The sequence below is a fragment of the Bos javanicus genome, chromosome 5, assembly GCF_032452875.1.
Source record: "Bos javanicus breed banteng chromosome 5, ARS-OSU_banteng_1.0, whole genome shotgun sequence".
NCBI lineage: Eukaryota > Metazoa > Chordata > Mammalia > Artiodactyla > Bovidae > Bos > Bos javanicus.
Window position 1 is genome coordinate 91,939,899 of NC_083872.1, and position 24,005 is coordinate 91,963,903.

The window sequence follows — 24,005 nt, forward strand, 5'->3', positions numbered from 1 at the left end:
TTGGTCATAACTTTCCTTCCAAGGAGTAAGCATCCTTTAATTTCATGGCTACAATCACCATCTTCAGTGATTTTGGAGCCCCCAAAAATAAAGTCTGACACTGTTTCCACTGTTTCCCCATCTATTTCCCATGAAGTGATAGGACCAGATGCCATGATCTTTGTTTTCTGAATGTTGAGCTTTAAGCCCACTTTTTCACTCTTCTCTTTCACTTTCATCAAGAGGCTTTTTAGTTCCTCTTCACTTTCTGCCATAAGGGTTATGTCATCTGCATATCTGAGGTTATTGATATTTCTCCCGGCAATCTTGATTCCAGCTTGTGCTTCTTCCAGCCCAGCGTTTCTCATGATGCCCTCTGCATATAACTTAAATAAGCTAAAGCAATTGAAAATAATTATTTTTAAAGAGTAAAAGTTCTACAAAGCACATTTAATAATATTTGCCCAGTTCTTATAAAAATTGCTGATTGCAAACAACACAGATTTACAGACAGGCATCTTTGGATGTCTGGCTAATACTAAATTTATAAAGGATGTATTCCCTGAAAATTATGCCAAATATTTTTCAGTGAACAAATATTTATCAAGTGCTAGTATGTTCCAGATGCACATCATGTTGAGAAGAGTTTGTTCCTTTAAGTCCATCCAAGTGCATCCTTAGAGATTTATATGCACAAAGGAGAGAGCCGAAGTAGTGCTTCTGACTTGCCACATTAGTGGATTCTCCGGGGAGTTTTGCCATGTGGAGGATCCATTTTGCTAGGCTAGTGGAAGACCAGAGAAGCTAGTGAGGCTTAGTGTTACCCTTGCCACTTACTGCATCCAGATTCAGACGTTTAACCAATTAAAGGTGACTCAGATATTCAAGCTGGATTTAGAAAAGTCAGAGGAATCAGAGATCAAATTGTCAACATCTTGCTGGATCATAGAAAAAGCAAGAGAGTTCCAGAAAAACATTTACTTCTGTTTCATTGACTATGCTAAAGTTTTTGATTGTGTGGATCACAACAAACTGTGGAAAATTTTTAGAGATGGGAATACCAGGCCACCTGACCTGCCTCCTGAGAAGCCTGTAGGCAGGTCAAGAAGCAACAGTTAGAACCGGGCATGAAACAATGGATTGGTTCCAAATTGGGAAAGGAGTACGTCAAAGTTGTATATTGTCACCTTGCTTGTTTAACTTCTCTGAAGAGTACATTATGAGAAATGCCAGGCTGGGATGAAGCACAAGCTGGAATCAAGATTGCAGGGGGAAATATCAATAACCTCAGATATGCAGATGACACCACCCTTACGGCAGAAAGTGAAGAGGAACTAAAGAGCCTCTTGATGAAAGTGAAAGAAGAGAGTGAATAAGTTGGCTTAAAGCTCAACATTCAGAAAACTGAGATCATGGCATCTGGTCCCATCACTCCATGGCAAATAGATGGGGAAACAGTGGAAACAATGAGAAACTGTTTTCTTGGGCTCCAAAATCACTGCAGATGGTGACTGTGGCCATGAAACTAAAAGCTGCTTGCTCCTTGGAAGAAAAGCTATCACAAACCTAGACAGCATATTAAAAAGCCGAGATGTTACTTTGCCAACAAAGGTCCATCTAGACAAATCAAGGTTTTTCCAGTAGTCATGTATGGATATGAGAGTTGGATGATAAAGAAAGCTGAGAGCTGAAGAATTGATGGTTTTGAACTGTGGTTTGGAGAAGACTCTTGAGAGTCCCTTGAACTGCAAGGAGATCCAACCAGTCAATCCTAAAGGAAGTCAGTCCTGAATATTCATTGGAAGGACTGGTGCTAAATCTCCAATCCTTTGGCCACCTGATGTGAAGAACTGACTCACTGGAAAAGACCTTGGTGCTGGGAAAGATTGAAGGCAGGAGGATAAGGGGATGACAGAGAGTGAGATGGTTGGATGGCATCACCGACTCAATGGACATGAGTTTGAGCAAGCTCTGGGAGTTGGTGATGGACAGGGAACCCTGGCGTGCTGCACTCCATAGGGTTGCAAAGAGTCGGGCATGACTGAGAGACTAACTGTGACACAGAAGGCTCCCTCTCTTAAAGACATGATGCATTTGCCATCCTTGGAGAAGGAAATGGCAACCCACTCTAGTATTCTTGCCTGGAGAATCCTGTGGACAGAGGAGCCTGGTGGGCTGCCATCCATGGGGTTGTACAGTTGGATAGGACTAAAGTGACTTAGCAGCAGCAATTGCCATCTTGGTCTCTCTGACTTGACCCATCTTCAGGGAGTAATGGGGTATAATAGAGCAGTTTTTGGTTTTCCTTAGAGGCTAACTACCATTCTTGGTTCTGGGGATGCAAAGATGGGGGGTCCCTGTTATTGGAAAAATTATTACTTTTTGAGGGAAGAAAAACATCTTTGAGCAATTATATCAGAATATGATAAGTGTTCAAAGCACTAAATGGGAATCTGTGAGAAAATTACTTCTCTGGCTTCACATAGAAGGTGTTGGCACTGTTCAAAGAGATGAGTCAGCCTTCCATGAAGCTTAGCTTGATGAGACAGATGTAAACTGTTGGGACTTAGTTTTTTTTTTTTTTTTTCTTCTTTTCCTTCTTTTGGTTCTCAATATTCTATCTATGCTGGACTTGACTTGTTCTGACAGTTTACTTTGAAAAAAGTCTGACTTTCATTTTAGGACTTTACCTGTGAAATATGTTATAGCCTTTCCAGCAAGGATCACCATTATCCTGTACACTGAGCATACTGAATACTGTAATTGGCTCATTGTTCCTCACTGATACTTGGTGGCTGGCCCCATTCCTCTCACAAGTGTTGACATTAATTGCTTAAAGGAAGAAAGTTATTTCTAAATGTAGGTTTACATGTTTCTTATTAGATAAGAGAAACTCACGATGTTTTTCATGTGCTTCACAAGTATGGTCAGCTTCGCGTCTTTGTAGGATATGACTAACTGCACTTTAGGCTTCTTGTCAGCAAACTTCTCACCTGATGAAAGAGTAGAATTTCAGTGAGTTAAATTGGAAGTGGCTGATCATGGGATGGGGGCTTCCCAGGTGGCTCAGTGGTAATGAATGCGCCTGCTTACGTAGGAGACGTGGGTTTGATCCCTGGGTGGGGAAGATCCCCTGGAAGAGGAAATGGGAACCCACTCCAGTATTCTTGCCTGGGAAATCTCATGTACAGAGGAGCCTGGTGATCTACAGTCCATGGGGCTGCAAAGAGTTGGACGTGACTGAGCATGACCACATGATACACTGAACATTCAAAGACTAAAACTAAAATATACTCCATATATTTACCTCGTCTCTTCCTTTCCAGTTCCATGGCACCTAGTTCAGATGCATATGGATCTTTTGCCTAAATTGCTAGAACACTCTCTTGCCCATCCCCAGAACCCAAATGTAACCCATATTGTATACAATTACCAGTATAATCTTCCTAGGGCAACTTTTATAAAATTACCCTTTCAATCAAAGTACTGTTCATAGCTTTCCATTGCTTATGAAAAAAATTCTGAATTTCTCGGCTTCATATTGTTGCTTCTTATTGAATCCATGTTTGTTTTATTTCCCATTAATATTATTTCATACTGCAGTCCATATGCTCAGTTCTACAGACATGCTCTGCTATTTGCTTCCAGACATTGCTCATATTATTCCCTTTATTTGAAATGATCTCTTTTCACTATTTCTGGCTGTTGAATTTTTACCTCTCCACAAAGCCGAATTAAAATGCAAAATAGTTTCTGTGGTCACCTCCCTCTGAATTTCACTAGCACAGCCCTTATCACTTATTATTTATATTTTAATTATTACCTTACCTGTCTCAATTTGCTTAGTAGATTACAATCTCCCTTAAGGCTTACTTTTTTCCCTCTTTCCCCAAAGGATATGTAAATCAGCACTTGCTCCATAATGTTGCACTAAACGTCTATTTAATGACAAAAGTAAACCTCAATTTTCTTTTCAAGTTATATAATAGCATTCCAACATTAAAATGAAGGCTTTAGTTTTTTAATTAAAAATTTCCAGTTTATAGCCCAAGGATTAAATATAATTCACAGTTTTCTAATATTTCCCTTGGTAATCACTGGTTGTATGTTCTCTGAGGGAATTCAGAGAGAAGAAATTTATTAATAATAAGAAATTTGGCAATGTCTTGTGGGCTTATTGGGGTCTAGGTTGTTTTCTGATAGTCAATCTTAGCTCTCTGGCCCTAACGTTTGAATATTAAAGCTGAGTGGTATGTTTCCTCTCCCAAAGTCTTTTACATGTTTATTAGAATTGCACACATTGTAAACAGGTGTATTAATTATTAATAGTTTTCATGTTAATGTGGATTATTGACATTGAAATAATTAAAATTGACATCGAGTGTTTCTTACCACTAAAATGACAATTATGTAGATAAATAAAGAATTCTTCCTAAGAATATCTTGATTACAGTGATAGAGTGATACTGTGAGTCTGAGATACTATGAGGTAATTCTGACTGTATTACATGGGTAAACTGCACTTCATAATTAAAAAATGTAGCTGAACTTTTGGTATGAGGATGCTAAAAAATGCTGATACTTTCTGATGAACAATGAACATTATTTTTGAATTAAAGAGTGAAAGGATTATTAGACACATTAATAAGAAACTTAATGTGTTGAATTAGAGGAGCATTAATTCAAAGATAGGAGATTAATATAAATTTATGGATGAGTGTCTAAATGATAGCCATACAACTGTTACTTGAATTGACAAGAGGATCAGTTCGGTTCAGTTCAGTTGCTCAGTTGTGTCCGACTTTGCGACCCCATGGACTGCAGCACGCCAGGTTTCCCTGTCCATCACCAACTCCCGGAATGTACTCAAATTTATGTCCATCGAGTTGATGATGCCATCCAACCATCTCATGCAAGATTAGTAACCAGAGTATCCATCAAAACACATCAGAGTTTAGAACCCACTGGGAATGCCAGCCACTAGGAAGTCACCAACTCAATGGACATGAGTTTGAGCAAACCCAAGAAGCTAGTGAAGGACGGGGAAGCCTGGTGTGCAGTAGTCCATGGTGTTGCGAAGAGTCAGATACGACTAAGCGACTAAACAACTGCAACACAGGAAGTCCTTGTAGTCAGTGTAAGAACAGTCGAGGTGCTTAGTATTTCTAGAATTCTTATCATATGCCAATGGTGGGCTCAGAGTTTCACGTACATAACTCACTAAATCCTCACAGCAAATCTATAAAGTTTATGTTTACTTCCATTTTACACCTGAGGAAATTGAAGTATTTGGTCCAAGCTTATGCAGACAATTAATGATATCTGGTCAAATGATCTCTACAGCCTGTTTTTTTTTTTTGGTGTGATTATATGTACATAAAATAAAATAGAATTACAGCCTGTTTTTGAATATCATGCGGTAAAGGGTAGATGAAGAGTCTGTAAACTAAGGGGAAAGACTTTAAATGAACAGCCCAGAGAGGGAGGCTTTTTTTTTGTTTTTTTGACTACAGGGCATATGAGATCTTGGTCCCCCTACCAGGGATCGAACCTGCGCCCCTGGCATTGGAAGCTCAGAGTCCTAACCACTGGACCATCAGAAATCCTGAGAGAGATTTGAGAATAGCTTCAGATGGACAAGAAGATGCTAGAATATTTTGATTTTTCTGTTTCAAGTTATTCTGGGGGAATCTCATCATGCTTAATCTAACCATTTATAGTAACCCCAAGAACTGTTAAAATAATGTTGATCCAAAGAATGACCATGTTGAAATGCTTGAATGCATGCCATACAGTAGATAATACAGGGCTTATTATGCATAATGTGTACATTCATGTTAAAAATGGCATTTCAAAATTTAACTTACTTTCAGCTGATAATATATTCATATGATTCAAAAGTGAAAATGCATTTTCAAAGTACACAGTAAAAAGTCTTTCTCCTGTTCCTAATACCTATCCAGCCAGTTCTCCAATTATTATTTTATTAGTTTTGCAAGTATTCCTCCAGAGGGACACATATTCTTCCAGAATTTCTCCATTTAAGTAAATATGAATAAGTATTTTTATTCTTCCCCCTTTTCCTCAAAAAGAATAGCATATTTACTCTTCTGCACAACCATCTTGGAGATACTTTCATATCAATAATACAAAGCTTCTTTATTTTTAAATATACTTTCAGAATATTCCATCATGAGGAAATACCATAATTTATTTAACAATTTACCCACTGATGGGCAAGTCGGTTGTTTCCAATGCTTTCCAGCTGTTACAAACCATGCTGCATTAAATAGCTTTGTATGTGTATTATTTTGTACCCCTGTACAAGTGTTATAGGATAAATTTCAACAGCAGAATTTCGGGGTCAATGGGTATTGGTATTTGTAATTTTGGTAAATTCGCCAAACTGCCTTCCATGAAGGTTGTACCAATTTGCATTACCACCAACAGTGTATGAGTACTTGCTGATTCATAACCAAGCTTGTTAATTAAGTTTTTGAATTTTTGCTGATCTGATGAGTTAAAACAGGGTCAGTGTAGCTGTAATTTGCATTTTTCTTACGAGTGACATTGAGGATTCTTTCATTTCATTAAGAGCCACTTGCATTCTGTTTTTGTTTTCTGAAGGTTTGGATTTATTTATTTATTTATTATTGTATTCTTTACACTGTTTTATATTTGGTCATTTTTAAAAACCAATTTGTAGGAGATGGTAACATGTTAAATACTTGCAAATATTTCACCCATTTTGTCACTTATCTTCACTTTTTTGAACTTTGCTACAGTGTCTTATATCATGCAGAATTGTTACAGCTTCTGAATTTATCATTGTCGTTCAGTTGCTCAGTTGTGTCTGACTCTTTTTGACCTCATGGACTGCAGCATGCTAAGGCTTCCTGTCCTTCACCATCTTCCGAAGCTTGCTCAAATCATGTCCATTGAGTCGGTGATGCCATCCAACCATCTCGTCCTCTATCATCCCCTTCTCCTCCTGCCTTCAGTCTTTCCTCACATCAGGGTCTTTTCCAGTGAGTCAGCTCTTTGTATCAGGTGGCCAAAGTAATGGAGCTTCAGCTTCAACATCAGTCCTTCCAATGAATATTCAGGATTGATTTCCTTCAGGATTGTCTGGTTTGATCTCCATGCAGTCCAAGGGACTCTTACGAGTCTTCTCCAACACCACAGTTCTAAAGCATCGATTCATTGGCACTCAGCTGTCACAGCTATTGCAGCTCATCCCAAGATTAAAAATAATTTTTCCATGTTTTCTTTGTCATATATATGATTTCATTATTTACATTTAAAGTCTTTCATTCACTTGGTATTTTTCCTGGCATATGGTATGAAGTATACTATGCCAACATTCTTTGTTTTCTCTTACTGGTTTGGGCACCTATTAAATTCCTGAATATATTTGACTCTATGGACATTCCATTATGTTTTACTTGCTCCTCTACTTATGCACTGACATCACACCATTTTAATTATTGAGACTTTTAATGTGTTTTTGTATCAGATAAGGCAACCTCACCTCTTTGTTTTGCTAAGTTTTCCTGATTTTTCTTTGTTTATTTTTGTTTATAAACCGTAGAATTAGCTCATGTTGTTAAAAATAAATCTTCTGGAGATCAATCAAGATGGTGGGGTAAGGGGATGTAGAGCTTACCTCCCCTCAAGAACATATCAGAAAATACATCTAAATGTGGGACAAATTTCACTAGAAATTGGCAGAAGGACTCCTATACAATCAAGGCTATAAGAAAGATATACATGTAATCAGGTAGGAAGGAAAGAAAAGAGATTGAGTTGGGATCTTTGATCCTGGGAGAGACTCAGAGAAAAAGGGAGAATTCATTGGAAGACACCTGCCCTGGGGAGTGAGCAGTGAGAGCTGTGAGTTGGGCACCCCAGTCCTGTAAGAAGCGCCCCCTTGGCTGGCTGGGGGACCACTGGAACTAGTAGGGGAGCTGTGAGAAGCCTGGATTCTGCTCCTGAGGAGCACATGCACACTGGCTTGCCCCCAGGACGGGAAGAAGGAGGTGGTCAAGTGGCCGCTCGGTTTCCCACAACCACCTTGGTGCATGTCCCAGCCCCAGTTGAGTGAATATTCCAGCCCCATTCACTCTTCATATCATAGTGTGGTGTTGGATCTAGGGCAACTATTACTGAGGAGAAGACATAACTTAGGGATCCAGAGACTACCCAGACCCAGGGCAAGTCTTGTGGGGTGGCAGTGGCCATGGTTGGTGCTTACTCAAGCTGCGCATCAGAAGCAGCCCAGAGCTCTTAAAGCAGCCCTTCCACCGCAGCTCATGCCCCAGTACATGCTGAGTATCCATGTGGGGCCCTGCCTGCCCTGTGGTGTGGCTCCACAGTGGAAAGGAGGGTGGTGGAGGCTGGGGGCAGTGACTGACTGTGAAGGATGAAGAATACTTGGACCTCAGGCTGCAACTGAGCTAAGGGACACACTTGCAGGTGCTTGCACAGGCAGTGTGGCGCAGAAAGCTTGGACCTCTGCTATGGCTGGCACAAGCTGATAGCTTGCATGGGCCCCCTTGCTTCAATACTCCCCAACTCTGGGACATAGGTTCCAGGGTGGGGATAGGGGAAAACCCACCCTTAAAGGCACCTGTGGGTTTTCCTTGGTGGCTAAATAGTAAAGAATCCACCTGCTAATGCATCAGACATGGGTTTGATCTCTGATCTAGGAAGATCCCACATGCCTCAGAGCAACTAAGCCCGTGCGCCACAACTACTGAGCCTGTGTGCTGCAACTACTGAGGCCCTTGCACCCTGAAACCTGTGCTCCACAAGAGAAGCCACTGCAAAGAGAAGCCCGCATACCGCAGCAAGAGAGTAACCCTGCTTGCCGTGACTAGAGAAAAGCCCGGGCAACAAGGAAGACCCAGCAAAGCCAAAAATAAATAAGTAAAACTATTTTAAAAAGGAACTTGCCATTTTTTAGCACTTGACTCCAGCTCCAGCCCTTCCATTTCCAGTTTCACTCCCTACCAAGGGGGTAGCTGTCATCACACCCTGACTAAAGATGTGATTTGCACCCATGTCAAATCCAGCTCTCCCATTAAAGCCCTGAGTGTGTGCGGTCTGAATAGGGATGTTCCCACATAAGAACACCCCTTCAAGACTGCAACAGGCAACTGTTTCACACTAAATTCATGGAGTCAGAGAAAGTTAAGCAAAATGAAAAGACAGAGGAAATGCTCTCAGTTGAAAGAGCAAGAGAAAACCCTTGAAAAAGCAGATAATGAAACAGAAATAAAGAATTCAAAGCACTGGCAGTCAAAATGTTAATTGAATTAGGGTAAAGAATAGATGAATACAGTGGAAAATTTACAAAGAACTAGAAAATATGAAACAGACTCAATCAGAAATGAAGAATTCAATAGCCTAAATAAATAACATACTAGAAGGAATGAATAGTAGATTGATACAGAAGAAAGCATGAGTGATCAATGAAACCAGGAGTTAGTTTTTTTAAAAGATAAAATTGATAAACATTTATCCAGGCTCACCAAGAAGAAAAAAAAGAGGACCCAAATAAAATGAGAACTGAAAGAGAAGATACCATAGAGATACATACTGATACCATAGAGATACAAAAAAAAAAAAAAATCATAAAATACTACCATGAGTCAGACGCCAATTACTTGGATAACCTAAAAGAAATGGACAAATTTCTAGAAACATACAGCATGTCAAGATTGAGTCAAGAAAAATAGATAATTTGAACAAACCAATCACCAGTGGTGAAACTGCATTTGTAATTTAAAAACTCCCAGCAAACAAAAGTCCAGGACTGGATGACTACACAGGGGAATTTTATAAAACATATAAAGAAGGACTAATGCCTATCTTTCTCAAACTATTCCAAAAAATTGAAGAGGACAGAAACTCCCAAGTTTATTTTACTAGGCCACCCTGATACCAAAACCGGACAAAGACACTACAATAAAATAAAATTACAGGCTAATTTCTATGATGACTATATACGTAAAAATCCTTAATAACAGAAAAGTGAATTTAACAATATATAAAAAGGATCATACACCATGAGCAAGCTGGTTTTATTCCAGGGACACAAAGATGGTTCAATACTGACAAATCCATCGATGTGAAATACCATATTAGCAAAAGGAAGGATAATAATTACATGAGCATCTTAATAGATGCAGAAAAAAACATTTCACAAAATGCAACATTTATTCATGATAAAAACTCTCATCAAAGTGAATACACAGGGAACGTATCTCAATATATCTTCTTGCTGAGTTGTGTCTGACTCTTTGTGACCTCATGGACTGTAGCCCGCCAGGCTCCTCTGTCCATGGGATTTCCCAGACAAGAATACTGGAGTGGATTGCCATTTCCTCCTCCAGGGGATCTTCCCAACCCAGGAATTGAACCCTCTCTTCCAACTCCTGCATTGGCAGATGGATTCTTTACCAAATGCACCATCTGGGAAGCCCACATATCTTCTTGGACATAATAAAATTCATTTAGGACATGCTGACAACTAATATCATATTCAATGGTGAAAAGCTTTGTTCTAACTCATATATTTAGTTTTACCTTTACCCATTTTTTTTTTTTTGGTCTTCCTTTGGTTTGTTTTTTGGCTTTTATTCTAATTATTCCAATTTCCCTCTGAGTGCTGCTTTATCTTTCTCTTGTAGTTTTGTGAGATGTGGTTTTTCATTATTGCTATTCTTTGTAAGTTTTGTAATTTTGATTTGTAAGTCCTTTGACCCAAAAGTTGTTCAAGAGAACTTAATTTTTTAAACCTTCAAACTTAAGTATCTTTTAGCTTTATGAATTTTTCCATGGGTGTCTCACTGTATTGTCTCATGATCAGGGAATATTTCTTAGGCGATTTCTACTTTTGAGGATTTATTGAAATTAATTTCCTTTGTGACTTACTATATAATCTGTGTTCATGAATATTCCATGGGCTCTTGAAAAGAAGATATATTCTGTATTTTCAGAATAAGAGTTTGGTATAAATTACAGTTTGCCTTATTAATGTTACTATTTAGTTTTTCTATGTATAGCTTATTTTTTCTACTCAATCTTTCAAAAGTCAAGAGAAGTAAATTAGAATATCCTATTACTGGTTTGTTTTCGTATGTTTCTCCTTGTATGTTCCACAATTTCCATAATTTTATACATGTTGCAGCAGTTGCTTATATCTTTATTGAGAATTGTACTTGTTATAGTCTAAAGTTCTATTCAAGTCTTCTGGGACTAAATTGCATTTGTTTTTATATATGCTTGTGACTTTTGATTTCCATGTTCTTGCCTTGCCTAATATGTGTGTGCTCAGTTGCTCAGTCGTGTCCAATTCTTTGGTGACTCCATGGACTACAGCCCACCAGGCTCCTCAGTCCATGGAATTTTCCAGGCAAGAAGACTGGAGTGGGTTGACATTTCCTACTCAGGGAATGTTCCTCACCCAGGGATTGAACCCGTGTTTACTTCGTCTCCTGTAGTGGCAGGAGGCTTCTTTACCACTGAGCCACCTAGGAAGCCCCATTGCCTAATATACCTATGCCTATATTTCAATTTTCAGTCTTCTAAAATCATTTTGCTTTAGGTGTATTTTTACATTAAATATAGTTAGGATTTTCCCTTTCACTCCTATAGGAATTTTCTTAATAGAGTTATATTTATTGATATATAGTTTTTCTCTTCATTCTTATTTTTATTGATATAATATATTCTCTCTTTGTTCTTATTAAATTAGTAAAGAAATAGCCCGCGCCGCCGCTGCACTCACTGGCTGGTCCCGTGCGGGCGCCGGGCTCCCACCGCAGGAGACGACCACTAGGGCCGCTGCCACCACTTTAGCCCAGCCCCGCCCCGGCCGGAGCCCCCTGCTCTGTCGGGCGATGAATTGTCACGACGAAGCGCTAGGGGTGCAGCGCCACGCCAGCGAGGAGGACCTCAAGAAGGCCTATCGGAAGCTGGCCCAGAAAGGGCACCCGGATAAAAATCTGGATGATGCCGCAGAAGCAGCTGAACAATTTAAACTAATCCAAGCGGCGTATAATGTGTTGAGCGACCCTCAGGAAAGCGCGTGGTGCGATAATCATAGAGAAGCTCTGGTGAAAGGTGGACGTGATGCAGAATATCAAGATGACAGCTTAGACTTGCTTCACTATTTTACTGTGACCTGCTACCCTGGTTACGGCAATGATGAAAAGGGCTTTTACACGGTGCACCGTAATGACTTTGAAATGACTGCAAAGGAAGAACTAGAATCTGCTTTAGAAGAGGACATGGAAGATTTCCCAACTTTTGGAGACTCCCAGAGTGACTATGATATGGTAGTCCACCATTCTATGCTTACCGGCAGAGTTTCTGCACTCAGAACTTTGCTTGGAAAGAAGAATATGATACACAGCAGGCTTCAAACGGCTGGGAGGAATGAGCCATGGAAAAAGAAAACAAATGAAAAAGTGAGGAAAAGCGAGGAAAGGGGAGGAAGGAGAATGAACTTGTCCGTCAGCAGGTCGCTTTCATCCATAAAAAGGATAGAAGAGTGCAGGCTCATCGAAAGCTTGTGGAAGAACAAAATGCAGAGAAGGCAAGGAAAGCCGAGGCGATGAGGTGGCAGCAGAAGCTAAAACAGGCCAAGCTGGCAGAGCAGTACAGAGAGCAGAGCTGGATGGCAGTGGCTGACTTGGGGAAGGAGCTCAGGGAGATGGAGGCGCAGTATGAAAAGCAGTTTGGAGATGGATTGGGTGAAGATGAAGCGGAAGAACTGGAGCTCAGAGACGGATAGGATGGTAAAGACAGAGATGAGGCCGAGGACACAGAACTTTATGATGGCCTTTACTGCCCCGCGTGTGATAAGTCTTTCAAGACTGAAAAGGCTCTGAGGAATCATGAAAAATCAAAGAAGCATCGGGAAATGGCTGCCTTATTAAAACAACAGTTGGAGGAGGAGGAAGCAAATTTTTCAGGACCTCAAACTGGTAAAAACAGTCTGAATGTCAATTCCTAGGAAGAAATGGAGGAGGCGCCAAAACAAAAGCTTTCTAAAAAACAGAAGAAAAAGAAACAGAAACCAGCACAGAACTGTGATGATAATTTCCATGAAAATGGAACTGGAGAAGGAGTAAAGCTTGACCTGGAAGATACCAACCTAAATGAAAACAATGCCAGAGAATTGGAAGATAGTCTCCAAGAAAATGTTGGGGTCACAGAGACTGTGGAACTGTGCGATGACCCAAGAACTGAGGCTAAAAGGGTTTCTAAACCCAAAGGAAAGAAAGCCAAAGATACTAAAAAGTCTGTCAGAGTACCTGCTGAACCACAGACAATGAGTGATGTGCTTATCAGCTGTGCAACCTGCCACAGTGAATTTCCATCCCGAAATAAACTTTTTGATCATCTAAAGGCCATCAGTCAAAGAGCACCTTCATCCTTAACATCTTTAAACAGTGTAACAAATAGTTGAAACAAAAAAGAGAGACTTAAAAATAGAAATTCTGCCAATGCTTTTTCCTTTCAATTGTCTCTAGATTTTGAAACCAAAAACTGAAGTGAAATTATCTAAAGAGTTAAAATTTCAGTGATCTGCAAGATCTGCAAGAATGATCTTGTGGAAGATTATTTTTTATCTTGTAAAAACATTTTTTAAAATATATATATTTTTAAACATGTCATTAGTGACTGAATTCTACTTTTGCCATCTGAAATTGACTTGAATATCTCAAAACAGGTAAATATTGTAAAGTATGCATTTTTGACTTTTGTTGGCTCATGTGAACAGAAATGTACAGGAGAATTAAATTAACACATAAAAAAAGAAATATAACTTTTAACAATGATTTTTAAAGAAAGTCTTTCACAAAGTAATTTGCTTTATGTACTTATGATATTTATAGAAGTTTTAATTTTTGTTCTAGTGGTTATTTTATTTAATATTCTTAGATTTTTATTTCTTTTGACAATATTTCTTTCCTAATAGAAGCAAAGATAAAATTAGTGTGATGATCTTTCTCATCTACTTTGATCTACCACCCAATTACATTCAATGTTGTGATCTTTCTCAGTGTTTTTCTAATACTAATATTACATATGCTAAAATTTTTTATTGCTTGATTTGCTACACTTTAAGTGATATCTTTTGACACAGAGCTATTAGACATGAGGTAATTAGAGAAAGTTTTTTCTCATCTTTGTTTCATCTTTTCCTTCCTATATCAGCCACAGCAACAGTCTAAAATAATCTAATTACATGAGATTATATGAGATGCTATAGCAAAGTGTATATTTTAAAGCTTTCCAACCCCATGGACTGTAGGTGGCCAAGCTCCTCTGTACATGGGATTCTCCAGGCAAGAATACTGAAGTGGGTTGGCAGTCCCTTCTGCAGGGGATCAAACCCAGGTCTCCCATACTGTAGGTAAATTCTTGACTGTCTGAACCGTCTTCCCACCAGGGAAGCCTAATCTAAAATAATCTTCTAATTAAAAACATGAGATCATATGATATATTGTAGCAAAATGTATATTTCAAAGCTTTCAGTGGAAAATTTAAAAAACAATACAAGTATTTATTTACAGACAATCATAACTAGCCCTTCATCTCTTGTCCTTCCATATCAGTAAAATTTAAATTCAAAACCTGAGTAACATGGACTTCCCCAGTGGCTCAGTGGTAAAGAAGCCACCTGCCAATGGTGTAGACTTGGGTTTGATCCCCGGGTTGAGAAGATCTCCTGGAATAGGAAATGGCAAACCACTCCGGTATTCTTGCCTGGGAAATCCCACAGACTGAGGAGACTGGCGGCTACAGTCCAGGGAGGTCACAACAAGTCGGCCATGACTGAGCGACTGAGCACGCTTGCATGAGTAACATACTTCAACCTATGGACAATTGGTCTGGGCTTTGCCAGAACAAGCAGCTAGAACATTAACCAGAGAGACCTTGCCATAGAGACTGTGTGGCTTCCTTTTAAATTAACATCTCAAAGGGAAAGTAGTGATGTAAGGTAATGATTGAAAGCTCCTCTTTGTAATCATTTATAATTATCAATGGCATCTAAACATGCTCATTAATTCATCCTCTTAACTCTGGCAACTGTTGTCTTTGATCAAGTTCTAGCCCATTACCTACATTATTATTTCTGTATTGTGACAAAAATCTATCTTCTGTGTATCAGAGCTGCGTACTGGTGGAAGGTGGATAATTTTTATTTTTGTAAAAGTATTATTTGGCATGGTGGCTGTATTAATTTGTGGGGAGTACAGAGAGTCTGTCATTAGAGAATTAAAGAATACACAAGATAAAATTCAGCAACTTTCTGGTTAGTGCCTTGGTTGAGTCTGGTGTCCATAATATTAAACATGATAATTTACAGATTTTTTTTTTTCCCCCTGGTGATACTTCAGGAGAATTCTAGTGGTTGGGAAGCTTTGAATTCCTTGTGCTGGGATTTTTCCACTTAAAATGGTGAATGTGAGAGAAGGAGCTTAAATTTGGATTTTGGTGTCTTCTCTACTGTCCTTTTATTGTCAGTTATTTATTCAGGAATTCTTTATGGACTATCTAGAGGAGACAAGGCACGTTGCTCAGCACTGGGTTTACACTGGTAAGCCAGATACACATGGCTTGTGTCTTCATGGATTTTTAGTCTGCAAAGAAGCACATAGCATAGGTTTCATTGCAATATGTGTTTTGAGGGAAAAAAACATTATATAGGTCTATATAGTAAAGGCAATTGAGATGAGATCTGAAGGATGCAGATAATGATGGGGAAGGTGGAACAGGAATCAAGAAATCTAGGCAGAGAAAATTGATCTGTGAGGTACTGAGGGTCTTGTCTTAGTTGAAGAATTGGAAAAAGACAAGAGTCAAGATTGGGAAGGACCTGATATTTGACTTTTAAGGGAAATTGGTGGGTACCAGATTCTGCTGAGATACAGCTGGAGAATTCTGATCTTTTTCCAAATTGCTGGGCCAGCCGCATACATAATTTGTGGGAGTCATTGAAATAAAAATGCAAGATGAAAATTCACAGTTCTTTTCCCCAAAAAACTTTTTATTAAGAATTTCAAGTTAGTGACAACAGAATATTAAACCAAGTATAGGATTGTTCTAAGTACTGTACTTTGTACGACTGCATAGGTTACAAGCCCAGGAAGTTGGCTCTGCCTAAATTAGGCAATGCAAAGCCAAGGAAAAGGGATAAGTAGAGGAGAGAGTATACTTGGTTGGCACTTCCTGTTGTTCTACCAAGGCATGTTTAGTTAGTGAGTAACTGGAGAAGGCGATGGCACCCCACTCCAGTACTCTTGCCTGGAAAATCCCATGGATGGAGGAGCCTGGTAGGCTGCAGTCCATGGGGTTGCGAAGAGTCAGACACAACTGAGCGACTTCACTTTCACTTTTCACTTTCATACATTGGAGAAGGAAATGGCAATCCACACCAGTGTTCTTGCCTGGAGAATCCCAGGGACAGGGGAGCCTGGTGGGCTGCCGTCTATGGGGTCGCACAGAGTCGGACACAACTGAATCAACTTAGCAGCAGCAGCAACGGCAGAGGTGGGACTACAAATGATTACTAATATGATCTTTGCAAGTCTTGTGCCTAGATACATAGGTGTCCAGATGTGCTGTGCTAAGTCACTTCAATCCACTCTCAGTTCGTTAGTAGGGGTAGTAAAATGGTACAGTCTGGGATTTTTGCTTCAGGTCATCCTATTTAACCATTACTTTAATACACTGAATAAATTTATCATCTAATTATTTAACAATTCAAAGTTTCAAATGACTGACAAGAAGTGTCCTTAGTAGTGTGCTTCTTTTTTGGAATCAACTGATATTCTGTGACAAAAGTATTCAGAATTCAGAATAAGAAAGAGGAAATAATTTAAAGAATACAAAAAGGAACAACTTCCTGCTAATCCTTCTTTGTTTCAGTGATTTGCATATCCTGCTTAGAATATGCCGTCCTGCTGTTGTAACATAAAATATCGAGAACCAAAACTTTTGTCCATTATCACGGACAAAAAAGTCTTAAGTATTATATGATGTAGTAAGAAGAAAGCAAACCAAAAAAACAAAAACAATTCTGAAACAACCATTTTAGTTTTTATAATAAGAACCCTACTTTTTTTGTATGCATGTATTTTAAAACACTTTATAGACAAATAATAATCACAAAATCAAAAACTTGATAGTGACCCATAGTCTATGTTTTGAAAGAATTTTCTTTAAGGGCTTTAATGACAAAATAGAGGCCAACCTAGTAGCTATTTTTTTAAGTTAACTTCTCTAGAAATTGGCTACTTTCTTATTATTTGTTTTTTTAATCTGGTTAACTCAAGTTTACAAATAATGATTGTTAAAAATCTATCCAATTAATACTGTTTTTTAGAGAATATTTATAAATTATGACAATCAGTTCACTTTAGTCACTTAGTCCTGTCTGACTCTTTGCCACCCCATGGACTGCAGCACGCCAGGCCTCCCAGTCCATCACCAACTCCTGGAGTTTATTCAAACTCATGTCCACTGAGTTGGTGATACCATCCAACCATCTCATCCTCTGTCGTCACCTTCTCCTCCTGCCTTCAGTCTTTCCCAGCATCAGGGTCTTTTCCAGTGTGTAAGCTCTTCACATCAGGTGGTCAAAGTAATGAAGTTTCAGCTTCAACATCAGTCCTTCCAATGAACACTCAGGACTGATCTCCTTTAGGATGGACTGGTTGGATCACCTTGCAGTCCAAGGGACTCTCAAGAGTCTTCTCCAACACCATAGTTCAAAAGCATCAATTCTTCGGTGATCAGCTTTCTTTACAGTCCAGCTATCACATCCATACACGACTACTGGGAAAACCATAGCCTTGACTAGACGGACCTTTGTTGGCAAAGTAATGTCTCTGCTTTTGAATATGCTGTCTAGGTTGGTCATAACTTTCCTTCCAAGGAGTAAGCATCTTTTAATTTCATGGATGCAGTCACCATCTACAGTGACTTTGCAGCCCCCAAAAATAAAGTCTGTCAATGCTTCCCCATCTATTTGCCATGAAGTGATGGGACCAGATGCTATGATCTTAGTTTTCTGAACATTGAGCTTTAAGCCAGATTTTTCACTCTCCTTTTTCACTGTCATCAAGAGGCTCTTTAGTTCTTCACTTTCTGCCGTGAGGGTGGTGTCATCTGCATATCTGACATTATTGATATTTGTCCTGGCAATCTTGATTCTAGCTTGTGGTTCATTCAGCCCAGCATGTCTAATGATGTTTTCTGCATAGAAGGTAAATAAGCAGGGTGAAAATATACAGCCTTGACGTACTCCTTTCCCTATTTGGAACCAGTCTGTTGTTCCATGTTGAGTTCTAACTATTGCTTCTTGACCTGCATACAGGTTTCTCAAGAGGCAGGTCAGGTGGTCTGATATTCCCATCTTTTTAAGAATTTTCCGCAGTTTATTGTGATCCACACAGTCAAAGGCTTTGGCATAGTCAATAAAATAGAAGTAGGTGTTTTTCTGGAACTCTCTTGCTTTTTCCATCATCCAGTGGATGTTGGTAATTTGATCTCTGGTTCCTCTGCCTTTTCTAAAACCAGCTTGAACATCTGGAAGATTATGGTTCACATATTGTTGAAGCCTGGCTTAGAGAATTTTGAGCATTACTTTACTAGCGTGTGAGATGAATGCAATTGTGTGGTAGTTTGAGCATTCTTTGGCATTGCCTCTCTTTGAGATTGGAATTAAAACTGATATTTTCCAATCCTGTGGCTACTGCTGCATTTTCCAAATTTGCTGGCATATTTAGTGCAGCATTTTCACAGCATCATTTTTTAGGATTTGAAATAGCTCAACTGGAGTTCTATCACCTCCACTAGCTTTGTTCATAGTGATATTTCCTAAGGCCCACTTGACTTCACATTCCAGGATGTCTGGCTCTAGTTGAGTGATTACACCATCATGATTGTCTGGGTCGTGAAGATCTTTTGTACAGTTCTTCTGTGTATTCTTATGATCTTTTCTTAATATCGTTGGCTTCGGTTAGATTCGTACCATTTCTGTCCTTTCTCGAGCCCATCTTTGCATGAAATGTTCCCTTGGTATTTCTAATTTTCTTGAAGAGATCTCTAGTCTTTTGCATTCTATTGTTTTCCTCTATTTCTTTGCACTGATCTCTGAGGAAGGCTTTCTTATCTCTCCTTGCTGTTCTTTGAAACTCTGCGTTCAAATGGGTATATCTTTCCTTTTCTCCTTTGTTTTTCACTTCCCTTCTTTTCAAAGCTATTTGTAAGGCCTCCTCAGACAACCATTTTGCTGTTTTGCATTTCTTTTTCTTGTGGATGGTCTTGATCCGTGTCTCCTGTACAATGTCACCAACCTCTGTTGATAGTTCATCAGGCACTCTGTCTATCAGATCTAGTCCCTTAAATCTATTTCTCACTTCCACTGTATAATCATAAGGGATTTGATTTAAATCATACCTGAATGGTCTAGTGATTTCCCCTACTTTCTTCAGTTTCAGTCTGAATTTGGCAGTAAGGAGTTCATGATCTGAGCCACAGCCAGCTCCCAGTCTTGTTTTTGTTGACTGTATAGAGCTTCTCCATCTTTGGCTGCAAAGAATATATTCAATCTGATTTCAGTGTTAACCATCTGGTGATGTATATGTGTAGAGTCTTCTCTTGTCTTGTTGGAAGAGGTTGTTTGCTATGACCAGTGAGTTCTCTTGGCAACACTCTATTATTTTGTCCTGCTTCATTCTGTACTCCATGGCCAAATTTGCCTGTTACTCCAGGTGTTTTTGACTTCCTAGTTTTGCATTTCAGTCCCCTATAATGAAAAGGAAGTCTTTTTTTGGGTATTAATTCTAGAAGGTCTTGTAGGTCTTCATAGAACCATTCAACTTCAGCTTCTTCAGCATTACTGGTCGGGGCATGGACTTGGATTACTGTGATATTGAATGGTTTGCCTTGGAAACAGAGATCATTCTGTCCTTTTTGAGACTGCATCCAAGAACTGCATTTCGGACTCTTTTGTTGACTCGTTTCCTTCTAAGGGATTCTTGCCCACAATAGCAGATATAATGGTCATCTGAGATAAATTCACCCATTTCAGTCCATTTTAGTTCGCTGATTCCTAAAATGTCGATGTTCACTCTTGCCATCTCCTGTTTGACCACTTCCAATTTGCCTTGACTCATGGACCTAACATTCCAGGTTCTTATGCAATATTGCTCTTTACGGCATTGGACCTTGCTTCTATCACCAGTCACATCCACAACTGGGTGTTGTTTTTGCTTTGGCTCTGTCTCTTCATTCTTTCTGGAGTTATTTCTCTACTTCTCTCCAGTAGCATATTGGGCACCTACTGACCTGGGGAGTTCATCTTTCAGTGTCCTATCTTTTCACCTTTTCATACTGTTCATGGGGTTCTCAAGGCAAGAATACTGAAGGGGTTTGCCATTCTCTTCTCCAGTGGATCACATTTTGTCAGAACTCTCCACCATGACCTCTCTGTCTTGGGTGGCCCTACAGGACATGGCTCATAGTTTCATTGAGTAAGACAAGGCTGTGGTCTATGGGATTAGAATGGTTAGTTTTCTGTGATTGTGGTTTTCAGTCTGTCTGCTGTCTGATGGAGAAGGATAAGAGGGTTATGGAAGCTTCCTGATGGGAGAGACTGACTGTGGGGAAAATTGGGTCTTGTTCTTATGGGCAGGGCTATGTTCAATAAATCTTTAATCCAGTTTTCTGTTGATGGCTGGAGCTGTGTTCCCTCCCTGCTATTTACCTGTGGCCAAACTATGGTGGAGGTAATGAAGATAATGATGACCTCCTTCAAAAGATCCCATGCATGTACTGCTACACTCAGTGCCCCCAGCCCTGCAGCAGGCTACCACCAAGCCATGCCTCTGCTAGACACTCCTGGACACTCACATGCAAATCTGGGTCAGTCTCTTGTGTGGTCACTGCTCCTTTCTCCTGGGTCCTAGTGGACAAGCTTCTGTTTGTGCCCTCCAAGAGTCTATTTCTCAGTCCTGTGTAAGTTCTGGCAGCTCTGTGGTGGTGTTAATGGCGACTTCTCCAAGAGGGCTTATGTCATACCCAAGTCTGCAGCACCCAGAGCCCCGTCCCAGTGGCAGTCCACTGCTGACCCGCACCTCCACAGGAGACGTTCAAACACAGTTCTGTCTCAGTCTCTAAAAATATTTTATTTTGTGGACATCATTCTTCTTTAGATACATGCTATGAAATGTAAGAAATTTCCTTACTCAATACTGTTTATGGTTTAACTATAAAAGCAAAGCATCTTAGAGGGTAACATTACTTACATGAATAAAATATAGGCACAATAAAAGTGATTTAATTATCATATATTAATTTAGAATTTGTTAGTGTAGAGCAGTACATAATGGAGAAGTGAGTGCTTGACTGAAAGTTATTTTCAGTCTAACAAGAGAAACAAGGCAGACACAAAAATAAATATGTAACAGTAAACAATCACACTATAAGACCTGATCTGGCTATAGAGAACTGTACTCATAAGGGGTAAGTAACTAGGATATCAGGTACAGAGAGAGGTGATGAGCAGATGGGCCTAATCTTAAAGGTAGAGAATACGAAGGTGGATGTGGACAAAAGGAAGACTGGGAGTTGCAAAGGGAAGTTTGGGGTGGGGGGTGGTGAGGCCTAGCCAATCATGAGTTTGCAAATTTTGTGTGAGATAAAAACCAGTATCAGTATTAGATGGCCACTGGCAATGGATTTACATTAAAGAATGCTTTAGATTGATAGGATATTTAAAAAGTCTTTGCCAATCTATGTGAGATGATAGAGAAATTAATTAGAATTAACACACATTTGGCAGAGAATAGGGTAGATAATTTTGCTGGGCTCATTTAGGATCCTGTTAATAAAATAAGACTTCATGAAGGAGGTGGAATAATTATTGAGCTTTAAAAGATAAGTATGAAACTGCTAGATAATTCATGGTCATTATTATTGCCCAATATTTATTTTTGTTATTTTCTAAGATGTTGAGTAAACTGTAAGATTTACATGCAGGGGAAACCAGGATCTCTCTCTCTGAAATGCAATTCCACCTCAAAGCACAATTAACTGAAATAAGTTAATAGTGGGGTAGCATGGAATTATTATAATTAGACAAACACACCTGGGTTTAATTTAACTTGATAAACATATTCTAAGGGGTTAAAAATGGTTTGAAAAGACTATGAAAGCCTTATTGTTAAAAATATTTTAATTTGAAAATTAAAAACATATAGTTCTTATTTTTTATACAATTAAAACTCAATAATTGTACATACATGCTCTGTTGTGGTCTGACTCTGCAACCCATGGCCTATAGCCCACCAGGCTTCTCTGTCCACGGGATTCTCCAGGCAAGAATACTGGAGTGGGTTGCCATTTCCTCCTCCAGGGGATCTTCCCAATCCAGGAATTGAACCTGGGTCTCCTGCACTGGCAGGCAGATTCTTTACCACTGAGCCACTGGGGAAGCCTCACAATTATATTGAAACTCAATAATTGTACATGGTAATAATGATAAAATTACTTGCCTAGGTCCACAGCTGATGATTCTTTCACTGCTTGTTCCACAGGCTCAGAGAGAAAAAAGCTAAGTACACAATCACTCTGAAAAATAAGACAAAATATATTTTTTTCATTTCATACATTTATTTATCATTCCTACTTCTTAGTCTCTGAAAACACTGACCCAAATATAGAATATTTATATATACCTGTTTTTATTTATAGATATATCTATATTTATAGATTCCATAAATAAGCAAAATATACTAGGAAATCTATTAAGCCAATGCTATAATTTTTCACTAAATTAAGCTAATCTCTCACGAGATTAGAATCTGGCTATTTTATATTTCTTTAAGAGGCTCAGGTGTACACCGCTTTTAGAGCTCACCACAATGTTTACACTCTTGAACTTTATAATTATGCATCAATCTCACATGTCCTTTTTCTAGAAAATGTGTACTGTTGGACAAAACTTTTGGAGAAAAATTACTCTCAGTAGGACACGGACACTCAGTGAAAAACCATTGCTCTTCAGAGTTCAGTTCTAGAAATGCTCACTAAGCTTTAAGCATTATGGAATGTTAGGGTATATTTAGAAAGAGAAAGATGCAAAAGGTGACCTCTGTATTAGAACACAATCTGATTAGTGGAGGAAACAGATTGTATTGAATGCTTCAGCAGAAATTCTAGTTCTGTGTAATTTTACTACAAAGAAGTGAGTGTGCTTCTCTTTTAAACTGATATGATCACAAACAAACTGACATTTAACCTGGACTCCAAATAAATGGGCTAACTGATGAATCAGAATGACTTGTCCTTAGTGACACTGACAGGCATTTTGTTTTAAGCCATTATATTGACACGCATTTTGTTTTAAGCAAAGTAGCCTTTCCTATATTTTTTTTATCTGAAGGGCACCACTACATAACTGATTACTGCTTTTGACTATCATAAGCTGATGCCATATTAGCTGCAAAGCCACCTGACATTCTCCATCCTCCCCAGCTAGCTTTGTTCTGTGCAATGGTTCTTTCAACCTTTTCCAGAAACTTAAGCTTCCAACTCTGACTCCTTTCCTGATGATTTTGTCTCCACTCTAGAGAAAAACAAAAGGCAGATGGAGATTTCTGAATTTCCTGCTGAAAAATCTACAGATGCACAAAGTCATGTTTTCTCTTTTCTTCCTTCTCCAAGGGAAGATCTGTCTCTCTTCCCATCTATTCTAAATTGAATTGCACCCTCCCCCAAAATGCTGAAATCCAAACCCACAGTAGCTCAGAATGTGAACTTCTTTGGAAATAGGATAACTACAGATATAATTAGTTAAGTTAGGATGAGGTCATATGGTGGAGGGTGGACCTCTCATCCGATATGACTAGTGTCTTTATAAAAAGGGGAAATTTAGACATATTTCATGCTGCAAAGATGGTGTGGAGAGACAGGGAGGAGATGGCCATCTATCATCT

At 39.1% G+C, this 24,005-nt stretch overlaps 1 protein-coding gene and 1 pseudogene across 4 annotated transcripts in view; one reads left to right on the top strand and one right to left on the bottom strand.

Annotated features, from left to right (window-relative positions):
- The window catches only part of PIK3C2G (phosphatidylinositol-4-phosphate 3-kinase catalytic subunit type 2 gamma), a 669,174-nt gene that overhangs the window by 34,036 nt on the left and 611,133 nt on the right, over positions 1-24,005 (bottom strand). For all 4 annotated transcript variants that reach the window (XM_061417725.1, XM_061417726.1, XM_061417724.1 and 1 more), the window contains 2 exons: positions 22,563-22,638; positions 2,878-2,972 (listed from right to left, as the gene is read on the bottom strand). In XM_061417725.1, coding sequence (XP_061273709.1) covers positions 2,878-2,972; positions 22,563-22,638 — 171 coding nt within the window. The remainder of the gene's footprint in view (positions 1-2,877; positions 2,973-22,562; positions 22,639-24,005) is intronic.
- Positions 11,886-13,543, top strand: LOC133248625 (dnaJ homolog subfamily C member 21-like; annotated as a pseudogene).